The sequence below is a fragment of the Hemiscyllium ocellatum genome, chromosome 39 (genome assembly GCF_020745735.1).
Source record: "Hemiscyllium ocellatum isolate sHemOce1 chromosome 39, sHemOce1.pat.X.cur, whole genome shotgun sequence".
In the NCBI taxonomy this organism is placed as follows: domain Eukaryota; kingdom Metazoa; phylum Chordata; class Chondrichthyes; order Orectolobiformes; family Hemiscylliidae; genus Hemiscyllium; species Hemiscyllium ocellatum.
The window spans coordinates 15,526,166-15,553,497 of NC_083439.1; the positions used below are offsets into that span (position 1 = coordinate 15,526,166).

Consider the following 27,332-nt stretch of genomic DNA (forward strand, 5'->3'; position numbering starts at 1 on the left):
CAAGGTACTAGCATGGACAGAAGATTGGTTGTCTAGCAAGAAATCGAGAGTGAGGTTAAAAGGGTCCTTCTCAGGATGGCAGCCAGCGACCAGTGGAGTTCCGCAAGGATCAGTGTTGGGACCATAACCTTTCACTTTATACATTCATGATCTAGATGAAAGAGATAAGGGCATTCTGGCTAAGTTTGAACATGATACAAAGATAGGTGGCAGGACAGTTAGTAGTGAGGAGGCAAGGATGCTGAAGGAAGATTTAAACAGAGTAGGAGAGTAGGCAAAGATGTGGCAGATAGAATACGAGAGCAACCCTGAGGTCATGCACTTTTGTATGAAGATTAGAGACATAGACAATTTTCTAAATGGGATAAAAATCAGAAATCTGAAGTGCATAGGGACTTGGGAGTCCTAATCCAATATTCCCTTAATGTTAACTTGCAGGTAGATTCGGTAGTTAAGAAGGCAAATGAATGTTGGCACTTATTTCAAAAGGACTAGAATATAAAAGCAGGGATGTACTTCTGAGGATTTATAAAGCTCTGGTCAGACCATATTTAGAATATTGTGAGCAATTTTTGGGCCCCATATCTAAGGACCTGGACCTGAAGTGGGTTCAGAGGAGGTTCACAAGAATGAAACCAAGAATGAAAGACTTAATATATGAGGAACATTTGAAGACTAGGATGAGGGAGGATCTAATTGAAACTTGGAGAACACTGAAAGGCCTGGATAGAATGGACATTTGGAAGATGTTTCCATTAGGAGAGACTAGGACCTGAGGACAGAGTCTTACAGTAAAGGGAGATGAAGAACAGAGATGAGGAAAAACTTCTTCAGCCAGACAAGTGTGAATCTGTGGAATTCATTGCCATAGAAGGCTGTGGAGGCCAGGTCTTTGAGTACATTTTAGAGATAGATAGGTTCTTTATTGTTAAGGGGATCAAAGGTTTCAAGTCGAAGACAGAAGAATGGGATTGAGAAACTTATCAGCCATGACTGAATAGCAGAGCAGACTTGATGGGCTCAATGGCCTAATTTCTGCTCCTATATCTTTTGATTTTATAATAGAATATTCTTTATTATTTTAATTTATGTCATTTAAAACAGAGAACTATAAGATTAATTTAAAATAGTACTGACTGAAAAAGAAAGTAGTCTGGTTATGCCTTAAAACATACATCAATATTGCTTGCTTAGGTTGTATGGTCTTCTAATATCACTCATCAACTTCTAACAACTCAGGTCAGGTCCATAACGACAACTTTTCAGTTCCAGTCATCTGACCTAATTATCTCCTTACATGGATCAGTGTCAAATTTTGACTGTTATGCCCATGAAGCATCGAGGGATAGCCTATGAAAGTCCAAATTGTTGTTGCTGTTACCATATCCTACTGAAGATTTGAAAAATTACCCAACAAATTATCGAAGAATGGCAAGCCCCTTATAACTAATCTGAGATTTAACCTGGTATTGGTGACTAGAATATCAACAAAACGTATTTGTGTATAACTAATAATCTTACAAACTGACACCTAAGTATTCATACTTTACTACTGGCAAAACTATTGCTTCATTGACAATTATTTATTCTGATTTTCTAACATATAAAAAGAGAGCCATTCAATTTCAAAAGTTAACCTGTTTGTTTTGATAACTAACTAGGGATAAGACAATTGGTTGATGTGACTAGGAACTTGTAACAATCCCAAATGGTTCAATAAACAGTCATACCGAAGAATGTACAAAATCCCCTTAACAAGCTTGGCATGTAAATTAATCAATTGTCTGATTAAGTGGTACTCGTTAATAGATTAAAGATACCACAGGTGGTCTGGTGGTGGGGGAAAAAAAGCTGTTCAGTTGTGCGTGATGTGAAAAAATTTAAGATCGATCTAAAAATCTTTTGTTTTTAGAACATGTTCACTGCTGTGAATGGGCAGCGCAGTGACTTGGTGGTTAGCACTACTGCCTCACGCACTGGAAACGGGACGGGTTTGTTTCTTCGAGTAAAAAATGAGGTCTGCAGATGCTGGAGATCACAGCTGCAAATGTGTTGCTGGTCAAAGCACAGCAGGCCAGGCAGCATCTCAGGAATAGAGAATTCGACGTTTCAAGCATAAGCCCTTCATCAGGAATAAGAGAGAGAGCCAAGCAGGCTAAGATAAAAGGTAGGGAGGAGGGACTAGGGGGAGGGGCGATGGAGGTGGGATAGGTGGAAGGAGGTCAAGGTGAGGGTGATAGGCCGGAGTGGGGTGGGGGCGGAGAGGTCAGGAAGAGGATTGCAGGTTAGGAGGGCGGTGCTGAGTTGAGGGAACCGACTGAGACAAGGTGGGGGGAGGGGAAATGAGGAAACTGGAGAAATCTGAATTCATACCTTGTGGTTGGAGGGTTCCCAGGCAGAAGATGAGGCGCTCCTCCTCCAGCCGTCGTGTTGTTGTGTTCTGCCGGTGGAGGAGTCCAAGGACCTGCATGTCCTCGGTGGAGTGGGAGGGAGAGTTAAAGTGTTGAGCCACGGGGTGATTGGGTTGGTTGGTTCGGGCGGCCTGGAGGTGTTCTCTGAAGCGTTCCGCAAGTAAGCGGCCTGTCTCACCAATATAGAGGAGGCCACATCGGGTGCAGCGGATGCAATAGATGATGTGTGTGGAGGTACAGGTGAACTTGTGGCGGATATGGAAGGATCCCTTGGGGCCTTGGAGGGAAGTGAGTGTGGAGGTGTGGGCGCAAGTTTTACATTTCCTGCGGTTGCAGGGGAAGGTGCCGGGGGTGGAGGTTGGGTTGGTGGGGGGTGTGGATCTGACGAGGGAGTCACGGAGGGAGTGGTCCTTGCGGAACGCTGATAGGGGAGGGGAGGGAAATATATCCTTGGTGGTGGGGTCCATTTGGAGGTGGCGGAAATGGCGGCGGATGATACGTTGTATGCGGAGGTTGGTGGGGTGGTAGGTGAGAACCAGTGGGGTTCTGTCTTGGTGGCGGTTGGAGGAGCGGGGCTCAAGGGCGGAGGAGCGGGAAGTGGAGGAGATGCGGTGGAGGGCATCGTCGATCACGTCTGGGGGGAATCTGCGGTCCTTGAAGAAGGAGGCCATCTGGGCTGTGCGGTGTTGGAATTGGTCCTCCTGGGAGCAGATGCGGCGGAGACGAAGGAATTGGGAATATGGGATGGCGTTTTTACAGGGGGCAGGGTGGGAGGGGGTGTAGTCCAGGTAGCTGTGGGAGTCAGTCGGTTTATAATAGATGTCTATGTTGAGGCGGTCGCCCGAGATAGAAATGGAAAGGTCTAGGAAGGTGAGGGAGGAGTCTGAGACAGTCCAGGTGAATTTCAGGTCGGGATGGAAGGTGTTAGTAAAGTTGATGAACTGTTTAACCTCCTCGTGGGAGCACGAGGCAGCGCCAATACAGTCATCGATGTAGCGGAGGAAAAGGTGGGGGGTGGTGCCAGTGTAGTTGCGGAAGATGGACTGTTCCACATATCCTACGAAGAGGCAGGCATAGCTGGGGCCCATGCGGGTGCCCATGGCAACTCCTTTAGTTTGGAGGAAGTGGGAGGATTGAAAAGAGAAGTTATTCAGGGTGAGGACCAGTTCAGTCAGTCGAAGGAGGGTGTCAGTGGAAGGGTACTGGTTGGTGCGGCGGGAAAGGAAGAAGCGGAGGGCTTTGAGTCCTTCGTGATGGGGGATGGAGGACCAATTCCAACACCGCACAGCCCAGATGGCCTCCTTCTTCAAGGACCGCAGATTCCCCCCAGACGTGATCGACGATGCCCTCCACCGCATCTCCTCCACTTCCCGCTCCTCCGCCCTTGAGCCCCGCTCCTCCAACCGCCACCAAGACAGAACCCCACTGGTTCTCACCTACCACCCCACCAACCTCCGCATACAACGTATCATCCGCCGCCATTTCCGCCACCTCCAAACGGACCCCACCACCAAGGATATATTTCCCTCCCCTCCCCTATCAGCGTTCCGCAAGGACCACTCCCTTTGTGACTCCCTCGTCAGATCCACACCCCCCACCAACCCAACCTCCACCCCCGGCACCTTCCCCTGCAACCGCAGGAAATGTAAAACTTGCGCCCACACCTCCACACTCACTTCCCTCCAAGGCCCCAAGGGATCCTTCCATATCCGCCACAAGTTCACCTGTACCTCCACACACATCATCTATTGCATCCGCTGCACCCGATGTGGCCTCCTCTATATTGGTGAGACAGGCCGCTTACTTGCGGAACGCTTCAGAGAACACCTCCGGGCCGCCTGAACCAACCAACCCAATCACCCCGTGGCTCAACACTTTAACTCTCCCTCCCACTCCACCGAGGACATGCAGGTCCTTGGACTCCTCCACCGGCAGAACACAACAACACGACGGCTGGAGGAGGAGCGCCTCATCTTCCGCCTGGGAACCCTCCAACCACAAGGTATGAACTCAGATTTCTCCAGTTTCCTCATTTCCCCTCCCCCCACCTTGTCTCAGTCGGTTCCCTCAACTCAGCACCGCCCTCCTAACCTGCAATCCTCTTCCTGACCTCTCCGCCCCCACCCCACTCCGGCCTATCACCCTCACCTTGACCTCCTTCCACCTATCCCACCTCCATCGCCCCTCCCCCTAGTCCCTCCTCCCTACCTTTTATCTTAGCCTGCTTGGCTCTCTCTCTTATTCCTGATGAAGGGCTTATGCTTGAAACGTCAAATTCTCTATTCCTGAGATGCTGCCTGGCCTGCTGTGCTTTGACCAGCAACACATTTGCAGCGGGTTTGTTTCTTCCCTTGGATGTCTGTGTGGACTTTGCATGTTCTCCCTGTGTCTGTGCAGGTTTCTTCCACGTGCTCTGGTTTCCTCCCACAGTCCAAAGATTCGTAGATTAGGTGGACTGGCCATGCTAAATTGCACATAGTGTCCACAGTGCCCATAGTGCAGTCTAGGTGGATTAACCATAGGAAATACAAGGCTACAGGATAGAGTAGGGGTTGGGTCTGGGGGGATGCTCTTCAGAGGGTCAGTATGGATTTGATGGGCCGATTTGCATGCCTCCAGAGTAGGAATTCTTTGATTCTATGTTACTTCAAAAATAAGGTATAAACAATCATTCATAGAAAGATAGTGCAAACAACTAATGAGATCAATGGGACAGTTGATCTACTTTATTTTTAATGACTTTTTCTTCAAACAGCATTAATATATGTCATTCATCTATCTGTACAGGTAGATGGGGTTCAGCATAATAACTAACCCTAAGGATAGCACCTCCAATAATGCTGTGTATCTTTAATATTGTACTACTTTCAAAACAAAAATCAAGTAGACCAAAGCCACTGTTGTTGATCCATTGCAAACTCTATTGCCTCGCCACTGTCTGCAATCCACTCTGTTTGGACGCTGTATGACACTGAATCAGACCACTTCCAACCTTGCTAACCTATTTAACTCCATATTCTCTTCATCTCCAATTGCCTATCTTTGTAATATTGTCCATTTCTACCCTTACTTCAGCTCATCTGTTGCTGAAAACTTTGTTGATGCTATTGTTATTTTTAGTCTTGAACATTCCATTATTCTCTTGGCTAATCTTCCACCTTACATCCTCTGTAAACTTGGAGCTCATTCAAACATCTATTCACTACATTCTAACAATGATACTAAGTTCCTTTCACCTATCACTCCTGTACTTGTTGGCCTACAATGGCTCTTGGTTTGGCAACACCTCAATGTTAAAATTTTAATCCTTTCTATAACCTCAACCATCCCATCTCTTAACTATTCAGGAGGTCTCTATCTAGCCATTAGTATTCTCGCTATTTGGTCCACTGGTGGTTACACCTTTAGCTACTTGTGTGATACAGTCTCGAATTCCCTCTTTAAACCTCTCTTCTCCTTTAAGGCAGTACTTAAGCCTAACTCTTTGCCCAAGATTTGTGACCTGAATTTTTTGTATAATATCCCTTGGAAATTCTGTCACATTAACAACACAAACTTGGAATGTGAAGATGATTAAATGTAATTGTTTTGACAGTCCCAATTTTTAGGTGGAGGAAACAAACTTATTCAAGTTTGAATGGCAAGCAGGCAATCTGAAACAGTTAACTCACTAGACAGCTAGAAAATGAAGTGTCCAACAGTAGCTTCCTTGACATAAGATGCACTAGCCAGATCTAATCTATATGGATACAGGTATGCCTCAAACCTAACCCCGGAAGCAATGAATTAAGAAATAAATACGGAATGGGAGTGCTAAATCCACAAGCAGAAATGAACAAATGTCTAAACTCATTAACACCAATCAAATGACAAGATTATTAGGGAAAGATTGACAATGCTTGCAGGGTGCTGTATTAATGTTATAAAATAACAGACATTCTTGGTGGTCACAGAAAAAGGCCTATATGTCTATTTCCTTTCTTGAAAAAAAATTACTGTGCAGTGAATGTATATCTGCAATGAAACTGTTGTAAATTAGAAATTTCAACAAAAGCTATAAAAATCAAATAGCGTTAATGTCCCTTGTGGACGTCTGAATGCATCAGTTGTGCGAACGACTACTCCAAAATAGGAAACAATGTTAAACAGAAACCAGTTTAAAGGTCATAATACTCAGCATGATTACAGCCCCCATTAGTGATACTAAAGAAAAACAACATTAAATGGAGTAATTTTATACAGGGACTAACTAAAAACATAGAATTGCAGTAAATGTGCACTAAATTTATATACATAAAGCTACAATTTTGATTAGTGGAAGCCAATAAACTCCATTTTATGATCCTGTTTCCACAATGAACATTTGTACATAAGGCTTAAGGAAGAGGGCTTCTCTAATTATTTTTGTTGATGCTTAGTTTGGACTGTAAATCAGCATTTAAAAGAAGTGATGGGATTAAGACACTCCACAGGACATCTGAATAATACATGGATGGTTCACGTATTATGCAAGTAGTAGCGTAACACAAGTATGGAAAAAAGTCAATTCCTTCACCCCCATCACTTACACAGCATTTCTCAGTTTCAGAAACCTTTCTAGTACTGGCACTTAAACAACATGGCCAAAGGACCCTGGATTTACAGTTTCTAAACTATTGATATGCTTATATTTAACCATTACATAATCAAATACTTTTAAAATCAAGCATGTTACTGCAATCCTTTACTAAGGACCTTGGTTTCACTGATTTCAGCTAAAGCCTTTTTAAAATCATCAAGGATGTCAGACAAGATAAACCACTGATATCAAACCCCAAAAAGATATAAGGTTATGACAATAAAAAACTGAAGCACTTGATTGTACATATGCCATTTCAACTTCTGTGGATCAAGCTTTGTGAAATTAAAAATCATTCGTTTCCCTGTAACATGCGAACAGAATGAATGTCTATCATGCATTTAATTCTGCACTAACTATAGACCCGCATTTGAATACCTATATATACTCAAGAAGGCTCTCATTCCTGATGAAGGGTTTATGCCCAAAACATTGACTCTCCTGTTCCTCAGATGCTGCCTGACCGGTTGTGCTTTTCTAGCATCACACTCTTCGACTCTGATCTCCAGCATCTGCAGTCCTCACTTTCTCCTACCTATCCATACTGGACAGAAACCTAAACCTACGGTTAACTATGAGACTCCTCTGAATATAAAGTCTAAAAAATTTACACTGAAATGGAATTTCAAGTGATTTTTTTTGTTAAACCCTAACTTACAGGATTCAATTATGATTCTTTATTGCTTTTACTAGCTTTGATGTTAATTCCATGATAAATCAATTTTCTTCTAAGGTTATATTTAGCTACATCACATTACCTTCTAATACAGTGAGAGTAGCATGCTGACTGTAGAGTGTCCACATTCCACTTTTAGCTAAACAGCGATATTCTCCCGCATCAGCCTCTTGCACATATACAATTTGCAGAATTCCATTTGGGAGGACTATAAATCTGAAAAACACCCACAGTTGCAATGAGTTACAACTAGTAATCAACAGGAATTATTTTTATAATACATCACAGTATTTCTGTATTTATCTGATGGTGATGATGCAACCAATTTGAAATCAATTTAAAATATCTTAATTTGTCCACTGTAAGAATGACCAAAATCGAATGATCTACTTTTTGAGATGCAAATGTTAAGATATTTTAGAAAGTATACTTGAAATAAATATTTTATTTTTTCCACGCAAGGTACTGCAGGAAGAACATAAATAAATCAAATTACATAACGTGAAAGTTGTTTTATCAAATAGACTATAAAAGTCAAAAGGAAACCAGTTTCAAGGTCAAACATTTTTATAGCACTCAAATATTCAAGCTTCAGAGACTAATCTCTGACTTCACTTTTCCATATTGTTAATGCTTATGGCAAACAAGACTTAGTCACGTCATACAGCTCAGAAACAGACCCTTTGGTCTAACTCCAAGCCGTGATATTCCAATCTGACCTCGTTCTATTTGCAAGTATTTGGCCCATATCCCTCTAAACCCTTCCTATTCATATACCTTTCCCGATGCCTCTTAAATGTTTTAATTGTACTGGCCTCTACCATTTCCTCTGGCAGCCCGTTCCACACATATACCACCCTGTGTGATAAACGTACCCCTCGGGTCCTTTTAAATCTTCTTCCTCTCACCTTAAACCCATGCTCTCTAGCTTTGGACTCCCCCATCCTTGGAGAACGACCTTGGTTAATCACCCTATCCATGTCTCTCAATTTTATAAACCTCTATAAGGTCACCCCTCAGCCTCCAATGTGCCATGAAAAAGGCCCCAGCCTATTCAGCCTCTCCTTATAACCCTCTAGTCCCGGCAACATCTTTGTAGATCTATTCCGCACCCTTTCAAGTTTACCAACATCTCCTTATTCAAGGACAAACAGAACTCTACGTAGTATTCTAAAAGTGGCCTACCTTAATGTCCTGCGCAGCTGCAACATGACATCCCAACGCCTGCACTCAATATTTCAGCCAATGAAGGCAAGCATACCAAATGCCTTCTTCAACACCCTGTCCATCTGCAACTCCACTTTAAAAGAACCGTGCACTTGCACTTCTAGGACTTCTTTGTTCAACAACACTCCCCAGGGCTCTACCATTAACTGTGTAAATCCTGCTCTGTTTTTGCCTCACATTTATCTAAATTAAACCCCACCTGCTGCTCATTGGCCCACCCGATCAAGGTCCTGTTAGTCTCTGAGATAATCTTCTTCACTGTCCACTACACCAATTTTGGTTGTCACCTGCAAACTTATTAACCATACCTCCTGTATTCACATTCAAAAGACAAAAAGCAGTGGACCCAGCACCAATCTTTGCGGCATACCGCTAATCACAGGCCTCCAGTCCAAAAGGCAATCCTCTACCACCACCCTTTGACTCCTAGCTTTAAGCCAATTTTGTAACTAATTGGCTAGATCTCCCTGGATCCCATGTGATCTAACCTTTTCAACTTTGAGAAAGCATGTAGCCTTACATATCTGCTACAGGAGATGCAGATAAGCACTTGGCTGTCAGTGCTATTCTCTCCTGAGCCTGCACTCCTCCCCCCCAACCTCAGTATTTAAAAACATTTTAGATGGGGATAGCCACAGGAGATTCCTGCACTACCTGGCTACCTCTCCTCCTAATCTTAGTGCCCATTTGTTCAGAAGAATTAAGGACATCTTTTCTTAGTGTTAATGGAATGGTGTAAATAAGGTGATAACATCTGTTCACTTGTGAAATGTGTGGCAATACTTCCTTCTCCCCTCAAGGGCTGGAAACTGCGCATATTTCACAGTTGGACTTTGGATAACTGAATTTCTAGCTTATATTGAAGACTCTTAACAAAACTCACACTCAAAAGAAAAATAACTTGTAATTTAATAAACTGAGTGGAATATGCATGGAATAGAACAATCCTGATACATTTTCATGTATACCACACTGAGCAGATTTGAATTTATGAAGCTCAGCTCCCTAATCTTGACTGTTCTAGAAAGTAAATGTTTCAGTACCCTTACAGGCTAGGAAAACACAAAGGCTGAAACTGATATAGTAAGAAAGTTTCATACATGACAGAGAGAAACATTCTTTTGTAAATTACTGCGAATCCTCTTCCGAGGATGCCTCCCTTGAAGAAGTTCTCCTCCTCTCTCTACAAGAATCTGAGTGAGTCACTCTCTCTCACTGCAACCCCCAGGTCATCTCCTCTGACTCTTTGCTACCTTCCAAGTGTCCCTAAACAACTCCCCCACCCCCAGCTCCTCAGCCACACATTTATCTGCTCTATCCTCCAATCTCTACTCTCACTAGTAGTAGTAGTCTAGATATTCCTATCCTCAAGGACATATTTTTTAACCTCCTACCTAGTTTCCTATATTCAGTCTACAGAACCTCATCCCTTTCCATATCTATGTCATTGGTACCAATGTGCACAACAACCGCTTGCTGGTCACTCTCCCCTTTCAGAATATTCTGCACTCTCCAAGACATTCTTGACTCTTGCACCAGGGAGGCAAGACACCATCCTGATGTCTCACTAGATGGCCACAGAAACATCTGTCTGTGCCCCAAACTATAGAGTCTCCTGTTACAATCAACTGCTTGGGACCTGACATACCCCTCATTACAGTACAGCCAGTCACAATACCAGAAACCTGGCTGTCAGTGCTATACTCTCCTGAGCCTGCACTCCCCCCCGCCCCCCCCCCCCCCCCCAAAACCTCAGTATTCAAAAACATTTTAGATGGGAATAGCCACAGGAGATTCCTGCACTACCTGGCTACCTCTCCTCCTAATCTTAGTGGTCAGATTTGCTCACATTCAGTCACTCAAGACCGTTTTCCAACTTGCTCGTGGGATGTGGGCATCACTTGCTAGGCCAGCAGTTATTGCCCTTTCCTAAACTGCCCAAGACAAGGTGTCAACGAGTCATTACTGCAATCCTTGGAGAGCACAGTGCTATTAGGGAGGTTTTGACCCAATGACAGTGAAGCTCCAAGTTAGGATGGTGCATGGCTTGGAGGGGAACTTGTAGATGTTGATGATCTCACATTCTTGTACTTCAAGGTGGTACAGGTATGAGTTTGTAATGTACTCTCAAAGGACTCTACATGAATTGCTGCAGTTCATCTTGTAGGTGGTACAAACTACATTGATGCATCATTGGCGAAGAGAGTGAACACTGAATGGGGTGGATGGAGTGCCAATCAACAGGCCGCTTTTCACTGGATAGTGTCAAGTTTTTCACATGTTGTTGGAGCAACACTCATCAAGGAACACAGAGTACTCCATCAAACTCCAGACTTAAACAGAATTCAGAGAGATCATGGCTGAAATCTAGTTGGAAATCTCAAGTTTTCAACATACTCAATGATAAAGTCCCCACAGCCAACTGGGAGAGAATTCCAAATATCCATCGTGCTCTGCATGAAGAAAGTCCTTTTCATCTCAGTCTTAAATGGGTGACCCTTATTTTGAGATCTTCTGATTCTAGAACCCCCACATCCATTCCAAGCAAGTGGAAAAACACATCTGGCATCTGCCTTGTATAGCCCTATAATAACTTTTTATGTAAAATGAGATTACTTTTTATTCTTTTAACCTACATATAACAAAGGCTCAGGCTTTTTATAAATTCCTCAGAAATAAACCCATCATTCCAAGAATTAGTTTCATGAACCTGTATTGCACTTACTCTATGGCAAGTATATCCCTCCATAAGTAGGAGGCCAAAATTGCACATACTACTCCTGGTGTGGTCTCACCAAAATTATGTATCACTGCAAGTTTATATTATTTCAAGAAGATGTGAAATTAGGAGTAACAAAGGCCAACATACTTATGGCCTTATAGATGGCTTCGTGAAGACAGGTGATGAGTAAGTCTTTGCAGCATTACAACCTGCTCCGATAGCCACTGTATTTGTGTGATTTATCCAGTGCAGTTTCTGCTCAATTATAATCTCCACGATGTTGTTCGTGGGGGTTCAGTGAGGATAATGCTATTCAATATCATGGGTAGATTCTTTCAGTTCAGATGTTAATTGCCTGGCATCTGCGTGGTGCTGGTTTAACTTGCCAGTTCAAGCTTGAATGTTGTTTAGTTCGTGCTGCTTATGGACAACAAAGAAGAGTCATACATTGTGCAATCATCAATGAACATTCTCATTGCTGATCCTATGATGGAGGGAAGGCAACTGATAAAGCAGCCGAAGACAGATGAGCCTATGACACCATTCTGAGTAATGCCTCGAGTGATACCATGTATCTCAGATAATTCAGCCTCAACAACCACAGCCATCTTCCTTTCTGCAAGGTATGACTCCAACTAATTGGGAACTTTATCCAGGAAACCCACTCCAGCTTTCCACAGGTTGAAAGTCATACTGCGTCAAATGCTACCTGATGCCAGGTACAGTCACTGTCACCTCACCTCTGGAGCTCAGCAACTTTGTCCATGTGTGGACAAAGGCTATAATGAATCATTCAAATTTAAAAATAGTTTTTTTAAAAAACTAAAAAAGCAACAATCTCTGATGTACATAGTGGTTAGTGCAAATACAATACAGAAAAAATATACTTCAAAAATTAGCTTTCCTCTCAGGTAATTACACGAGACCAAACTGCAGAGTAGGTCACTGCGAAGTTCAAACCCATTAGTAAGAATGCAGTCCATGTGCTGTACAGACCCATTATGCCCTAACGGAGGAAATACTAGGATTGTGAACTAGCAATAGTGAAGGAATGGCAACATATTTCCAAATCAGGATGGTGATTGGTTTGAAATAGGAACTTACAGGTGGTGATGTTCCTTTATGTCTGCTGCTCTTGTCCATCTAGATGAAAGTGGCCATGGGTTTAGAAGGTGCTGTCTAAGGATCTTAGTAAACTTTCTGCAGTGCAACTGGTATGTAGTATACACTGCTGCAAATAAGCACTTGTAGCGGATGAATAGATGTTTGTGCATATTGTACCAGTTCAGTGGAGAGTTTTGTCTTGGATAGTGTCAAGTTTCTTGAGTGTTATTGGAGCTGCACTCATCAGGCAAGTGAGAAGCATTCCAAACACTCCTGACTTGTGCTCGGTGATGGTGGAGAGGCTTTGAGAGAGAGTGAGATGGGGAGTTACTCACTGCAGTATTCCAAGCCTTTAACTTGTTTTTATATGGTAAATCCATTTCAGTTTCTGGTCAATAGTAATCCCCAGGATGTTGATAGCAATGGATTCAGTGATGATAAGGCCATTGAATGTCAAGTGACAATAGTCAGATTGTCTCTAACTAGAGATGGCCATTACCTGGCATTTGTGTTGCGCCACTTATCAGCCCAAGCCTGGATGTTGGAAAAAGTGAGGACTTCAAATAGCGGAAATTAGAGTCGAGAAATATGGCGCTGGAAATGCATATCAGGTCAGGCAGCATCCGAGGAGCAACTGAATCGACATTTACGCCCGAAACGTCAATTCTCCTGCTCCTCGGATGCTGCCTGACATGCTATGTTTTTCCAGCACCACACTTTTCAAGCTAAGGACGTTGTCCAATTCTTGTTGCATTCGAACATGGACTGCTTAAGACGGAGGAATCACAAATCGTGCTGAATATTGTACAACCATCAGCAAACATTCCTACTTCTGACCATATGGTGGAGAGAAGCTCATTAACAAAGCAGCTGAAGGTGGTTTGGCCTCGGACATTACACTGAGGAACTCGTACAGAGATGACGTGGAGCAGAGATGACTGACTTGTAACCACCACAACCTATATGCCAGGTATGACTCCAACCGACAGAGATATTTCCCCCTGATTCTTGCTGATTCCAGTTTTGCCAGGGCTCTTTGATGTCACACTCAGTCAAACATGGCTTTGATATCAAGGGCTATCACTCTCAACTTACCTCCAGAATTCAGCTCTTTTGTTCATGCTTGAACCAAAGCTACAATGAGGTCAGGAGGTGAGTGGTCCAGGTAGAACAAAAACTGGGCATGAATGAGCAGCTTTTTGCCAAGCATGTGATTGGTAGCACTATTGATGACACCTTCTATCACTTTATTGATAGTTGAGAAAAGGGCTGATGGGGCAATAATTAGCTGAACTAGATTTGTCCGACTTTTGTGTTCAGTACATTCTGGGCAATGTTTCATATTGTCAGGTAGATGCCAATGTTGTAGATGTATTGAAATAGTTTGGCTACTGATGTGGTGTGTTCTGGGGCACAAGTCTTCAGCACTAATGCTAGAATGTTGCCAAATCTCTCAGCTTTTGCAGTATCCAACGCCTCCAAATTTTTCTTGATATTGGGTGCAGTGAATTGAACTGGCTAAAAACTACATCTGTAACGCTGGGGCCAGTGGATGGGATTGAGAGGAATCATTCACTGGGCCTGTCTGGCTCAGATTATTGTGAATGCTCCAAACTCTTTTTCGCACTGAGGTGCTGGACTCTTCCATCATTGAGGATGGAGATATTTGTGGAGTCTCCTGCTCCAGTGAGTTGCTTAATTGTCCACCAACAATCATGACTGAACGTGACAGGGCTGCAAAACTTAGATCCGATTCCTTGGTTGTGGGATCACTTAGCTCTGTCTATCAGAGCTTGTACTGCTATTTGTATTGTTTTATATCTAAGTCGTCCTGTTCAGTAGCTTCACCAGGTTGACAACCTATTTTTAGATATGCCTGGTGTTGTTCCTGGCATGCCCTCCTGCACTGTCCATTCAACCAGGGTTAATCCCTTGGCTTGATGGTTATGGTAGAGGGGAGGATATGCCAGGTCACGAGGTTGCAGATTGTGTTGGAGTATGATGCTGATGACACACAGCACTGGATGGATGCCCAGTCTTGATCTGTTAGTTCTGTTCGAAGTCTGTCCCATTTAGCTGGGCGACAGTGCCATACAACATGATGGAAGGTATTCTCAATGTGAAGGCGGGATTTTGTCTCCACAAGGACTCTTACCGGTGGTCATTCTTACCAATACTATCATGGACAGAGCATGTAGAGCCAGCAGATTGGTAAGGATAAAATCAAGTATGCTTTTCCTATGTGAATTCCCTCACCACCTTCCACAAACCCAGATGAGCAACTATGTATTTTATGAGGCCAGCTCAATCAGTGATACTGCTGCCGAACCACACTCAGTGGTGGATGTTGAAGTCCTACATCCAGAGTACGTTATGTGTCCTTGCTACCCTCAGTGCCTCCTCCAAATGTTGTTCAACATGGAGGAATATTGATTCATCAGCTGAGGAAGGATGGTATGTGGTAATTAGCAGAAAGATTCCTTACCCACGTCTGACCTCATATCATGAGAGTTCACAGTATCCAGAGGCAATGTTGAGACTTCCCAGGGAAACTCCCTCCCAGAAAAATAACAGAATATAATCCACCAAGTCTGTGATCTGACTTATGTTACTACTGGACAGTTGAAATCATAACAATCTGGATACGTTCTCAGTCTTGTTTAGATTATAATGAGTAAAATGTGCTGATTAAACTTGGAACACTGTACAGTTGTTTTCTTTTGTATGCATTAACATTAAAACTAAGGCTATTAAATGACTAAAACATCTATCCAAATAATAACTCTACTGGCAACACTGACCAATGCCTGAGCAAGGAGTTTGGCTTCCTGCATGTCTTAAAATGTCAGTTCTACGTACTTGAAATGCAATAAGATTTTCACTTAGTTTAATATATCTCTTGAGGGAAGAGTCTAACTGGCCAACAATGAACATAATTATACCTATGAATTATAAACAGTCTCTAGTTCTATTTGTTTCAAGTGTCCCTGCTCAATTGACAATTATTTTCATCAAACTACAACAGACATCCCACAAGATTCTCTACTGGTGCCAGTCGCTATTTGGTGCCAGAGGTGGCAAAAAAAAAATCAGTTCAGCAATGAAGCATTAACCCTCAATTTAAATGGTCAATATGGACACAGTATTCACTTTAGCTGGGCTCACATAATTGGCAAATATACTATACCTTTATTGGGTGATGATAAACCAAATGAAACAGCAGATATGCAACAATATCATTAGATTTGCCAAGAAAATTTAAACCTATCTGGTGACTGCAAACAACCACAGAAGGGATGCATTACACCAAACGGACATGCATGGGTCATCTAGATACAGTCTGATCTGCCGTACCATGCGTTTCTTCAATGCAAATCAGCTATTAAGCAATTTAGACCACTATTTACAGAATGCAAACTTTCCTTACCTGTATTGGTTATAACGTGATTCTGGTCCCATTGGTTTAAATGGTGCTGCTATTACATGATTTTCTTATAACGTGGGATTGCACAGCAATGGAACTATCGTGTTATATCAGAAAAGACTGTATAAACAAGGTCAAAATGAAATTTGCTACATTCTTGGCCAGCAACATCCATTAATAAAAAGTCAGAAAGCAAAGATTCTCATAATTCACTTCAGCTTCAAAATTCAAAGTATCTGACAAATACACCAGGAGAATCTGAATATTTCTCATAATAGCAACTGATTAGTCAAAAAAGGCTATATGAATCTTTTACAAGTATGTTTGGAGCACTGGTTGACATTTTTGACACTATTGATTCAAAAGGACACCAGCATTTTCATGAAGAAAAAAAGAGCTGAGATTTAAGGAGTCAAAGAACAAGCATATATAAGCAAAATTGTATTTTTATATGAAGTAAAAAGGATTGATTTAGTAAAAGATGAATCATACAGGTGAAGATTTGAGCAAGATATTCAAGAAGCATGAATGTGTTGTACTCAATTAAGAATAACGCATAATGAGCTGCGAAAGAGGGGAACAGAACAAAATGTTTAGATTTTGTAATGTCTGACATGAATAATATCCATTCATATCCAAATGTGAATCCCTGTGGTTACTCACAACTGCCTTCAAAAAGGCAAGCATCAGGTAACAACTGTACAATGAAATAAGTAATTGCAGAAGGTTAGAAGTTCCAGGTTTACTAATTGAAAATGTGAGCTTATATTGGTTAAACAGTTTGACGACAATCAATAATAATTAAGTAACTCAGTCATTTATTATTTGCATGCACAACCACAAAAACACACAAGTGTAAAGTATAATGCCAAAGAAATTAACCTCCACGCAATATCGATCTCCACCTTTTAGCAACAAGTACTCCTAGCTCATTTCTGTACATATTATTTGTATACAAGAAAGGCTAATCAAAAAGGATTCACAATCCTCTTAAAACACTGCAGCTCTCCTCCAATCATATCCAAAAAGGAAGTATCACGCTGTTTCAAGCTCTGTTCAAGCATTATTGTAAAAATTCAAAATTGAATAGCAAGTACATAAACATCATGATGTGAAGAAGAGGAACACTCAGCCAAAGGAGCTCAAATTTTCTTAACTTGCAGCAAGATTGCAAATACAATCAATTCTGTAGATAGATACATCTGTCAAGTATGAGCAACTTGTAAAATCTTCTTTTATGTATTGAGTACTGTAATTGTGCTTATATTCTTCTTCTTCACATAGCAACTTTTTCACCCAGTTAAAGCACCGTACATACATTGCAACATGTCATTTTTTTGTATTCACATTAGTCAATTCAGTCCAGTTAAAACTATATCAACAATGATAACCGTTAATTGCTCAGACTGTATATCCTTACCACCAGTGTATCCTGTGCAGACTGAATTTATCATAAAGGACACTCCTTTGTAACCTCTCCTTTTGCCTGAGGCATGGTGACCCTCAGGTTAACTGCCATCAGTCATCACCTCTGTCTCACATAGAGCAGCCCTATGGTCCAGTAGGACTATAGCAATATAACCTTCATATTTTTAACATGGAAGACTGTATCACATAATCAAACAATATCCTAAATTAAATTCCCTACATTTGCTGATTTCCAACAAGGTCACAGTACAGTTGCTCCAATTGTCTCGGTGCTTCTGGGTTAAAAAAAAATAGAAGCCAGAACCTCCACTTCAAATTAGCATTCAGCAAAGCCCACTGGAAGTGCAACCCTGGTTTTTGTGTGAACAGTTGTATAAAAACTTAATTGGGACACTCCTTGCTGTCAAATAATCTATCAATAGTGCATGTTAAGACTTAAACACAGATTATATCAAATGGAAACATATTGGAACATTCATGGAACTGCCTCACAAAAGAGATGAAAAATCTGCAGTTAAAACAGTTAAATTGTAGAGTGTGCTAGTGTATTGAATACAAGCAATAATTGTTTGAAGCTGTGTATGTTTTACTGTAAACTGCTACCAGCAGACAAGTTAATCTGACGATGACAATAGATCTGATACACAAGAAAGAACAGCATTTGAAAGGGTTAACCCAGATTTTCCAATAGAAAGATAACTGTTGCAGCAGTACAGGCAAAGGTTGTGTGTCAGAAACGTGAGGGTTCCAACTGACTTAGTTTAATCTATAATGTTTTCCTTTGCCAGGAAATGAGAGAGGAATTAAAATCTGCTCTAACTCCTGTATAAGTGTTACAATGATCATTCCACTACAGTGCAGAACATCCCTGCCTGACATGAACCAATCACTGATTCTCTCACATTCCTCCCCACTGCTCAGAACAGAACACACACCAACCCCACCAACACCCAAATCTGATTTGAGACCATCCTGAATAGGCAACATGTCCCTCAACTCCCCGAACCAAGCACCTTTCCTGACAATCCACACCTCTCCTTTCCCTAAAATGTTCTTACCACTCAGCAGTCTTCAACTCAATCCTACCTGGCTCAAGCCCTCCCCATTTATCTGCCATCCCAATCCCTCACCCATTTGGCACACTACCCCCAACACCTGACACCTTATGCCCACACTTACCATCTTTCATAAATTAAGTAGTGTCAAGACTATTGAACCCTGGAATATGGCAGAAAATGTTGTGAAAAAGCAGTATAGTTTCAATGGCAATCACTTCATTGCTGGCACATGATTCCTGGACCACACTGAATTGCTTCAGCGGAGAAGGTTTCTGGCTTGAAGGTTCAAACTGAGAACTCCTCCCAAGGTACACTTTTTGTTTTTGTCCAGTCAGGATCAGGGTTTCTGATCCTAACCTAAAGATCTGGGTCATTAATTATTTTAATGGCAATGTGTAAATAGATCATGCCATCTACCCTATCTGTTTTTGATTGGAAATGGAAGAAGTTGCAATATGAAGTCAAAGCACAAAAATGTATGACATTACACATTTATGCAGTCTGACAACATGATAAATATAAGGTCATTCTGTGGGCCCCAGCCTGGAATTTGAACTTGGTTGCCAACTTATGAGATTTTAAAAATGCTTGAATTGCTGAAATCAATATTGGAAGGAAAACAAAGCAAGTGCAACAAAGCAGTTTATTATGATGTCAAATATTCTATAATGTGTAACATTTCTCAAAAAATATTTAATTTTTTAACAAAAATTCTCATTTAAGAAAGTTCAATTTAACAGAACATGATAATCACAAACTCAAATACAAAACTAATGACATACTAAGTTGATATTGCATGAAAGTGTGCAAGATTATATTTCACAGATCCTTTTGCAAAAAAACACAGGAACGTTCCCCAAGTAATGCAGCTTTAAATCACATAGAAAATTCATGAGATGTTGTTCCATGCATTATATTATATACATAACAAACTTTGTTAAACTTTGATAATACAGCTAGAATCAAAATGAACTCAAAGAATAGCAGAAACCAGAGTACATCTGCACGGAGGAGAATTGTTTTCAATTAATAATGAAGAGATTAAATTCTGTCCTTGAGGATACGTTACTTGAGCAAGACAGGCAGGAGAGGACTGGGGGATGGGGATAATCTGTATGTGTTGCAAAAACAGAATTGAGTTACATTCCGAGAAGTACCGCATTTGCAGGGTCAATGACCTCTGGAATAGGTTCCTAGTATGTTGACTATGTGAAATCATTGCAGATTTACTAAAGAGATTTGAACTATTTACCACAAATGGAAGACATCTTGAGTTACAAAAGGTAATTGGAGCAGTAGTATCAGTCATGAAGTCTCCTCAAACTTGTTTGATTATCTCTGGAGGTCAAAGAGAACTTTTCCAGAAATTTCTTTTTCTAAATTAGGCAAAGGGGTTTTCACATTTCATAAAATAATGGAATACCTGCTATGTGGAACCAGACCACTCGGCCCATTGAGTCCTCACTGACCCACTAAAGAGCATCAACCAAACCCACCCCCTACCCCAACCATTTCATCCGGCATTTCCCTTAGCTCATACACGCAGCCTGCACATCCCTGGATATTATGGGCAATTTAGCAATGGCCAATCCACCTAACCTGTACATCTCTGGACTGTAGGAGGAAACTGGAGTCCTTGGAGAAAACCTACAGAGACATGGGGAAATTGTGCAAACTGTACACAGACAGTTCCCTGAAGGTGAAATTGAACACAGATCCCTGGCACTATCAGGCAACAGTACTAACCACTCAGCCACCATGCTGCCATTTATTGTTCCTGCCTGCCAACCCCGATCATAGGGTGGGCACTACATTTAGATCACATCATGACACGATGGGACAAGCATGTGCCAACTACTTTTTTTCCCCCAAGACCTTTCGATGCAAACAAAATATTTAAAGCCAATTTCCTGAATTTAAGATTTCCATCAGATATTAAGAATCTTACAGGTAGCAACAATACTCTTGCCAATTGAACAACTTTCAAGCATCTGAACTCCAAAAAAAACATGTTACAACATATTTGGAATATGTCTTATACTGACTAATAAATAGTTCAACAGAGTTCAGCATTTGACCTCCTCCTTCCATAATCACTACTTCAGTTCCTGGACAAGACAATCTAAGTGTAACAAAATGGTTCAGAAGTCAGGAAAATTCACTGACGATTGTAACGTTCAGTTCCATCCTCACCTGTTCAAATACTGAAACAGTATGTGTATGCTTCTGGAAAACATTCAGGCTTGGGCCAATAAATGGCAAGTAACATACTCATCATAAAAGTGCCTGGCAATGACCACTTCCAACGAGAGAATTTAAGCATCTCTAGTTGACATGCAAAGGTATTGCCACTATTGAGTCTAATCTCCATCAACATTTAAGTGGTTACCCATGTAACCAGAAATGTAACTGGGTCTACAATATAAATACTGTAAATACGTCATCATGTCAGAGACTGGAAATCAAGCTAACATCAACATGACACAAGTCAGGGATGTGATGGAATACTCTCTACTTGCCTGGCAGTAGAAAAACAAAAGAGGGTTCCAGGGCTCCATCTCTTTTGTGTTCAAAATACTGTTTATGTTTCTAGAATCATTGAAGGGACAGGCATGTAGCTACGGCTGTTGTAGAAAATACTTAGATGAAGAATACATTCAAATTCCTTCAAGTGATTCTGACATAAAATGCCAGGTGAAAAAATAAATAATTTGTATGGAATCAATACCGTGTGCTGTCAGGACATCCTGAAGGATTTAAACATAACTTTATGATGACAGATTACCTATTGATAATCAATCAATCACTGATTTATGCAAAAGGAGCAGACGACTGTTCTGAAACACCAAATAGCAAATGAACAGAAAGTCCACTCCATCGTTGTGTTGGTTGAGAAGTAATGTTGGGTCAGGACTTATGGAAGCAATTCATTAAACAATCTAAAAAGCAGGCTGTAGGTTGAAAATTGCTGAGAAGAACCATGACAAGAAAAAGGCAACATATAAATGAATTGAAAATTTGGAACACAACAGAGAGAATTGCATAGGAAAGACAAATAAAATGCAAATGATTTTTTTAAACATGCGCTGTTACCCAAGGAGACTCATTTTTGATTATCCTGAGGCACAGTCATATCAACTTCTTTAATCAAGGGAAAACAGATTGCAATCACTATGAACAGGCTGAAACATACAGCAAATGCATCAGTTAATTCACCACATTATAGAGGCCCTGTACATTAAACCTTCAGCATTAATTTCATAATGGTTATTTTGGTTGATACATTGAAGTAATTGACTTTGTCTTGCAAATATTGATTACGGATATTGATCAAGGCTATTCGTTTTTAGCAGTCAAAACTGAGAAGCTAAATACTGTTAATTTGCTATGATGTCAATCATTTCCAGAAACTAAAAAAATTATAATCACCAAAGAGCTGTGTTTGCTGACTTAGTATTCTGCCTGGAATCTAGAACACCCCTCAACACTCCACTCTTATCCCCAGTTACTCAAATGAAAGAATGAAGTTTTAATATATTTCTAACACTTGGAAAAGAAGTTAGTCACCTAATTAAATTCAGACTGAAACAGAACAAGCAGCACATTTACTACATGAGGCAAGCAGTACTTTCACAGTGCACAACACCCGCATGCATGTGTAGATACATTTTCTTCTGCCTCAATGACAGGTGAGACTTGAACCCTGACATTCTGGCCCAGAGGACAGACACTGCCAATGCACCACAAGATCCCTTCACTATTTAATAATGTCTGACACCTAGCCACAGAGCCTGAGAGATTCTCAAGAGATTCTCTATCCCAATAGAGAAATAGGCTAAGCAGTTTAACTGCAAACGTTTAACTGGAAGTCTACTAAGGCTAGTGCAGTTGTTTTTTTTATATAAAAATAGTCCCTCCTATTTTACAATGTGATAGTAATTTTGTACTTTCCCATTTGTTCCTGTATTCTAATTGATTTCTTATGGTAGTTATTAAGCATAAACATTTTTCAGAAAATATATTATATACATCTATATCTGTATGACTCTCTTTTCACTTTCTCATATGTTTCTCACTCTCCTAGTCTGTCCCCATTACACTTCTGTCATAGAGTCGAAGGGCTACATTTTGTGGCATGTGCAGAACAGATAAACATCAGCACCAAGGGCAGCAGGTACCAGTGCTGGGGCTTCATTTTACATTCATATTGGGCAACAAGACAGAAATGGTATTATTCTGTCAGCACTCTCAGTGTCTTAGGCATATCATTTTCTGGTCAGAAGATTGTGGTGCTGACATTTCGGGATGGGTAGACACCATTGCCAAATCCAGAGATAGGAAGGAAAATACAAGTAGATTGGGAAAGGGGGCAGGCCATAATAATTCATAATGTATTACAAATCAAGAGTCACTCAGCGAAAATAGTCCAGCATGGTGCCAAATAAATTACAGGTTATTTTGTTTATAGAGATAAATGTAAGACTACTATATTGTGAGTATTAGGTATTAATTTTGGGAACCTACCTTTCGTGATTTGGAATAGTTGCTTGGTTTCTCTCCCACGTGATAACTGGCAATGGCAGTCCATGAATTCCACACTCAAATCGAGCAGTTCCATTTTTCTCCACCACCTGAGATTCTGGCTGCCGATGAAATTGTGACAAAGCTGTCAAAACAGAAATTTCCTTTAATGCAATCAAACGTAAATCAAACTGATTGCAAAAAATACATGCTGAATATACGCATCTCGGCATTAAAAGAGTAAAACCTATGCAAAGACTTATCAAAATTACATCATTTCCTTGCAATTACAAATGTATCTTAATAGTTTGCTTTTAAACTCAACATTACACAAAATCCAAAAGCAAGAAAATCTGCAAATATAGTTACAAACTCAGTCAATAGTGACATGGAATTAAAATTCTCTCTTTGTCAGTGATATTGTGGTGTAACATCAATAAAAGTTTATCACTTTGGCAATATATCTCAAGAAAAATAATAATATTTTTGAGATTAAAAAAATCAGTCAAATATTGCGCACATGCAATATCTTTACACTTTAGGAACAGACTAAAGCCCCCATTATTCAAAAATTAATCATTTAAACATAAGACCATAAGACATAGGAGCAGAATTAGGCTATTCAACCCATCCACCCTGCTCCACTATTCGATCATGGCTGATATGTTTCCCAAACTCATACTTCTGCCTTCTCCCCATAACGTTTGATCCCCTTACTAATCAGGATCCTATCGCTCTGTCTTAAAGAAACTCAATGACTTGGACTCTACAGCCTACTGTGGCAATGAGTTCCACCATTCAGCATTGTCTAACTGAAGAAAGTCCTTCACATGTCAGTTCTAAAGAGTCATCCCTTCACTCTGAGGCTGTGCCCTCAGGCTCTAGTCTCTGCGACTACTGGAAAAATTTCCTCCAGGTTCACTCTGTCCAGACCTCTTGATATTTGGCAAGTTTCAATCAGAAGCCCACCCCACTCCAAAATCTTTCTAAACTCCACTGAGTACAGACTCAGAATCCCCAACCGCTCCTCATATAACAAGCTCTTCACTCCAGGGATAATTCTTGTGAACCTCCTTTGGGTCTGCTTTCCTTAGATAGGAGCCCAAAACCGCTCTCAATATTCTAAATGCAATCTGATCAGAGCCTTTTGCAGCCTCATTGGTACATTCCAGAGAAACTTGTTTCACAAGTATTTCAGTAAAATAGAAGAATTTCTGCATGTCTGTAATGGCACATATGCTGGCACTCTGAGTTGCTCTCTCAGTAAGCCTGTGCACTAAACTGAAGTGCTGCTTGTAATATGTTTGCCACTTACAGTGGCAGCAAAAATAATAATTTATGATAAATGAACAGCAAAGAACTAAAAAGTTCAAGTGCATATTTTGAATATTAGAAAAAAGTGCAGTGATGAGATTATTTTAAAACATTTTAAAATTACCAAGTTGATAAGCTAATTGCAGAACTAAAAACACAGACAATGCTCTTACAGTCTCTCCCATTTCAGAAAAGGGCAATGACATTCCAATTAATAGTAAACAAACTATTCACAATAAATATCTACTCATCAAGCGCAATCATGTAAAGCAAAGCTCAACTGTTGTGCAGGAAATAAGCTAAAATACAACAGCATAAAAAAACAGAAATATATTCTATCAAAAAAAACATAGAGACCAGATTTTCAAAAAATGTTAAGATTCTGGAAATTACTGTTAACTAATGTTTAACATGTTTGAATGACATCCACCCTGTTTATAACTTTTACAGATAAATGAATAGTTTATTTTGATTAAATTACAATATAAATTAAAACATTGGGAAGGTGATACAAATGTGTTAACTGTTCATTCAGTACTGGTAATTGAGGTTTCTCCTATTAAGCCTCTAATTTTCAACACCATTATTATTATAAAATGCAGAGTCTGATGACTGAGGTATCAGTACAACCACTATTGGGAAATTGAACCCAATCCTAGTTACTATGATTAGGTTAGATTAGATTCCCTAGTGTGGAAACAGGCCCTTCGGCCCAACAAGTCCACACCGACCCTTCAAACAGTAACCCACCCAGACCCATTTCCCCCTTACTAATGCACCTAATACTATGGGTAATTTAGTGTGGCCAATTCACCTGACCTGCACATCTTTGGACTGTGGGAGGAAACCAGAGCATCCGGAGAAAACCATACATGGGGGAAGAATGCACAAACTCCACAGAGCCAGTTGCCCGAGGCTGGAATCGAACCTGCGTCTCTGGCACTGGGAGGCAGCATTGCTAACCACTGAGCCACCCGTGCTGTCCATAAATATGTGGCTCAATTATATGTTTCTATGTTATTTTTATTATTTCAATTTTATTTTATTATGACAGTGTTTTCTTTGTATTATAGCCAAAACACGCGAGAAAAAAAATCAAGGTCTATCTATTTTCTGCATGCATACTGAATGGATTTCTGTCCAACAATTATGAGTTTATGGCTTTCATTGGACATTTCCAATTATAACCAATGGCATTACTAGAATTAGCACTGACTTTATGACTAGTCAGCAAAAATTATTCACAAGTGAATAATATGCTTCCATTAAATACATGAGTTCATGTCAGCATTGTAAAATGATTTCCTTGAGGAAACGAAAAAATGTCAGTTTTCCTTTAGATTTAGAAAAGTAAATATGCTTTACATAACTCACTTCTTGAAAACAAGAACATCTGTGGAAAGAATGTAAATCTATCTGATCACAATGGTTACTTTTACACAGTAATACCTTCTATCAATTATTAATGTTAACATAACAAATGTTTAGTAGTACATTAAATATCAAAAACATGATTTGAGTCACAAGTATGGTGTGGTTACTGCTAAGCTAGCTTTAGAAAGAGAACATGAAATTTCACTTGAACAGTAGGCTCCTTTAAAGTTTAAAAGTTATATCTTGGATTTTAAATCTTTCTATGCCATTTTTCTACAACAGATAGTTACATAAGCAACGTCTGCAATTACAATTGCTAAAAATACACTAATATCAGTATACAAACTTGACTCAATACAACTACAGCAATGGGAGAGCTTGACTCGAAATGTATTTGCTTCAGAACATTGTAACACAACATAACCTGTTGATTAAATATCATGTCAAAGTCATGCTTGAACTGACCCCATAACAGAAAACCCCAGATGACTCTTCCTCTACTTTTGGTTCCATTTGGGGAAGTACATAGACATGCTGTTTCGAAGTTGCAGACACTACCTTCAAGAATTCACTGCAACAAGAAACATGAAGCTGCACGCTACAATGTTATCCTAAAATACAGAATAACCCATTGGTACTTGTTAGATATCTGATTTTTGTTTACTGTTCTGTCTCATATCACATGACTAACTGCACTCATCTGTATATTTGCCAGTGCAGAGAAGTCATCCATAAAGTAATTTTGGTACAATATTTTGTGCAGCAGTATTTAAGTCTGCGTTTATGGGCAATGCCACAGCTAGATGGAGCAGCAGACAAGGATACACAGAAATGCAGCTTTGCAGTACAAGGTTATTTGACAATTAATTTAATTCAATCATGCTTCTAAATGGAAGTTGAAAACATTTATCAACACGTCATACTTGGTTTAAGGAAATTAATTCTCCATTTAAATATCAAATGTGGAGGTGTGTTAATTATTATTTTTATTCAGTTATTTTGTTCCATTCATCCACTGTATTAACTCTAGCCTGAATCGGAGACTGCAAACTCTAAACTGCACTCTGCTTCTTAAATAATAAATAATGATAAACATTATTCTCAACATTGTTCCTTGAGGAACATCAAATCACATGTTCCACAAATCTGACCAAATAGTTTTAAATCCTGTTGTCTGTTTTCAGCATTTGGAGACAGCTTGCCATCTACACTGATGCATTTTTGATAATGGTTGCAGTTCTCCAACTGATCACAGTGCCTGTCCTCCAAAGTGACGTGTAACCACACATGCAGAGGTGGATCGCAGCAACCATTTTTGCACTGGAAACAAATACTTGGTTCTATTAAATGAAGCATATGAAATCTTTAAAGTCAGCATCCCCAAGTCAAATTGTGCAAAATAGTCTAAAGTTACTCTGAAAATAACTTGTCAAGTCCTACGCTATGTTGTTACTT

The 27,332-nt window shown here is 40.3% G+C and overlaps 1 protein-coding gene across 1 annotated transcript in view; it reads right to left on the reverse strand.

Moving 5' to 3' along the window:
• The window catches only part of igdcc4 (immunoglobulin superfamily, DCC subclass, member 4), a 144,767-nt gene that overhangs the window by 80,570 nt on the left and 36,865 nt on the right, over nt 1–27,332 (reverse strand). The window contains exons 3-4 of the mRNA XM_060852974.1: nt 23,193–23,334; nt 7,788–7,921 (exon numbers count right to left, since the gene is read on the reverse strand). Of these exons, the coding sequence (XP_060708957.1) occupies nt 7,788–7,921; nt 23,193–23,334 (276 nt within the window). The remainder of the gene's footprint in view (nt 1–7,787; nt 7,922–23,192; nt 23,335–27,332) is intronic.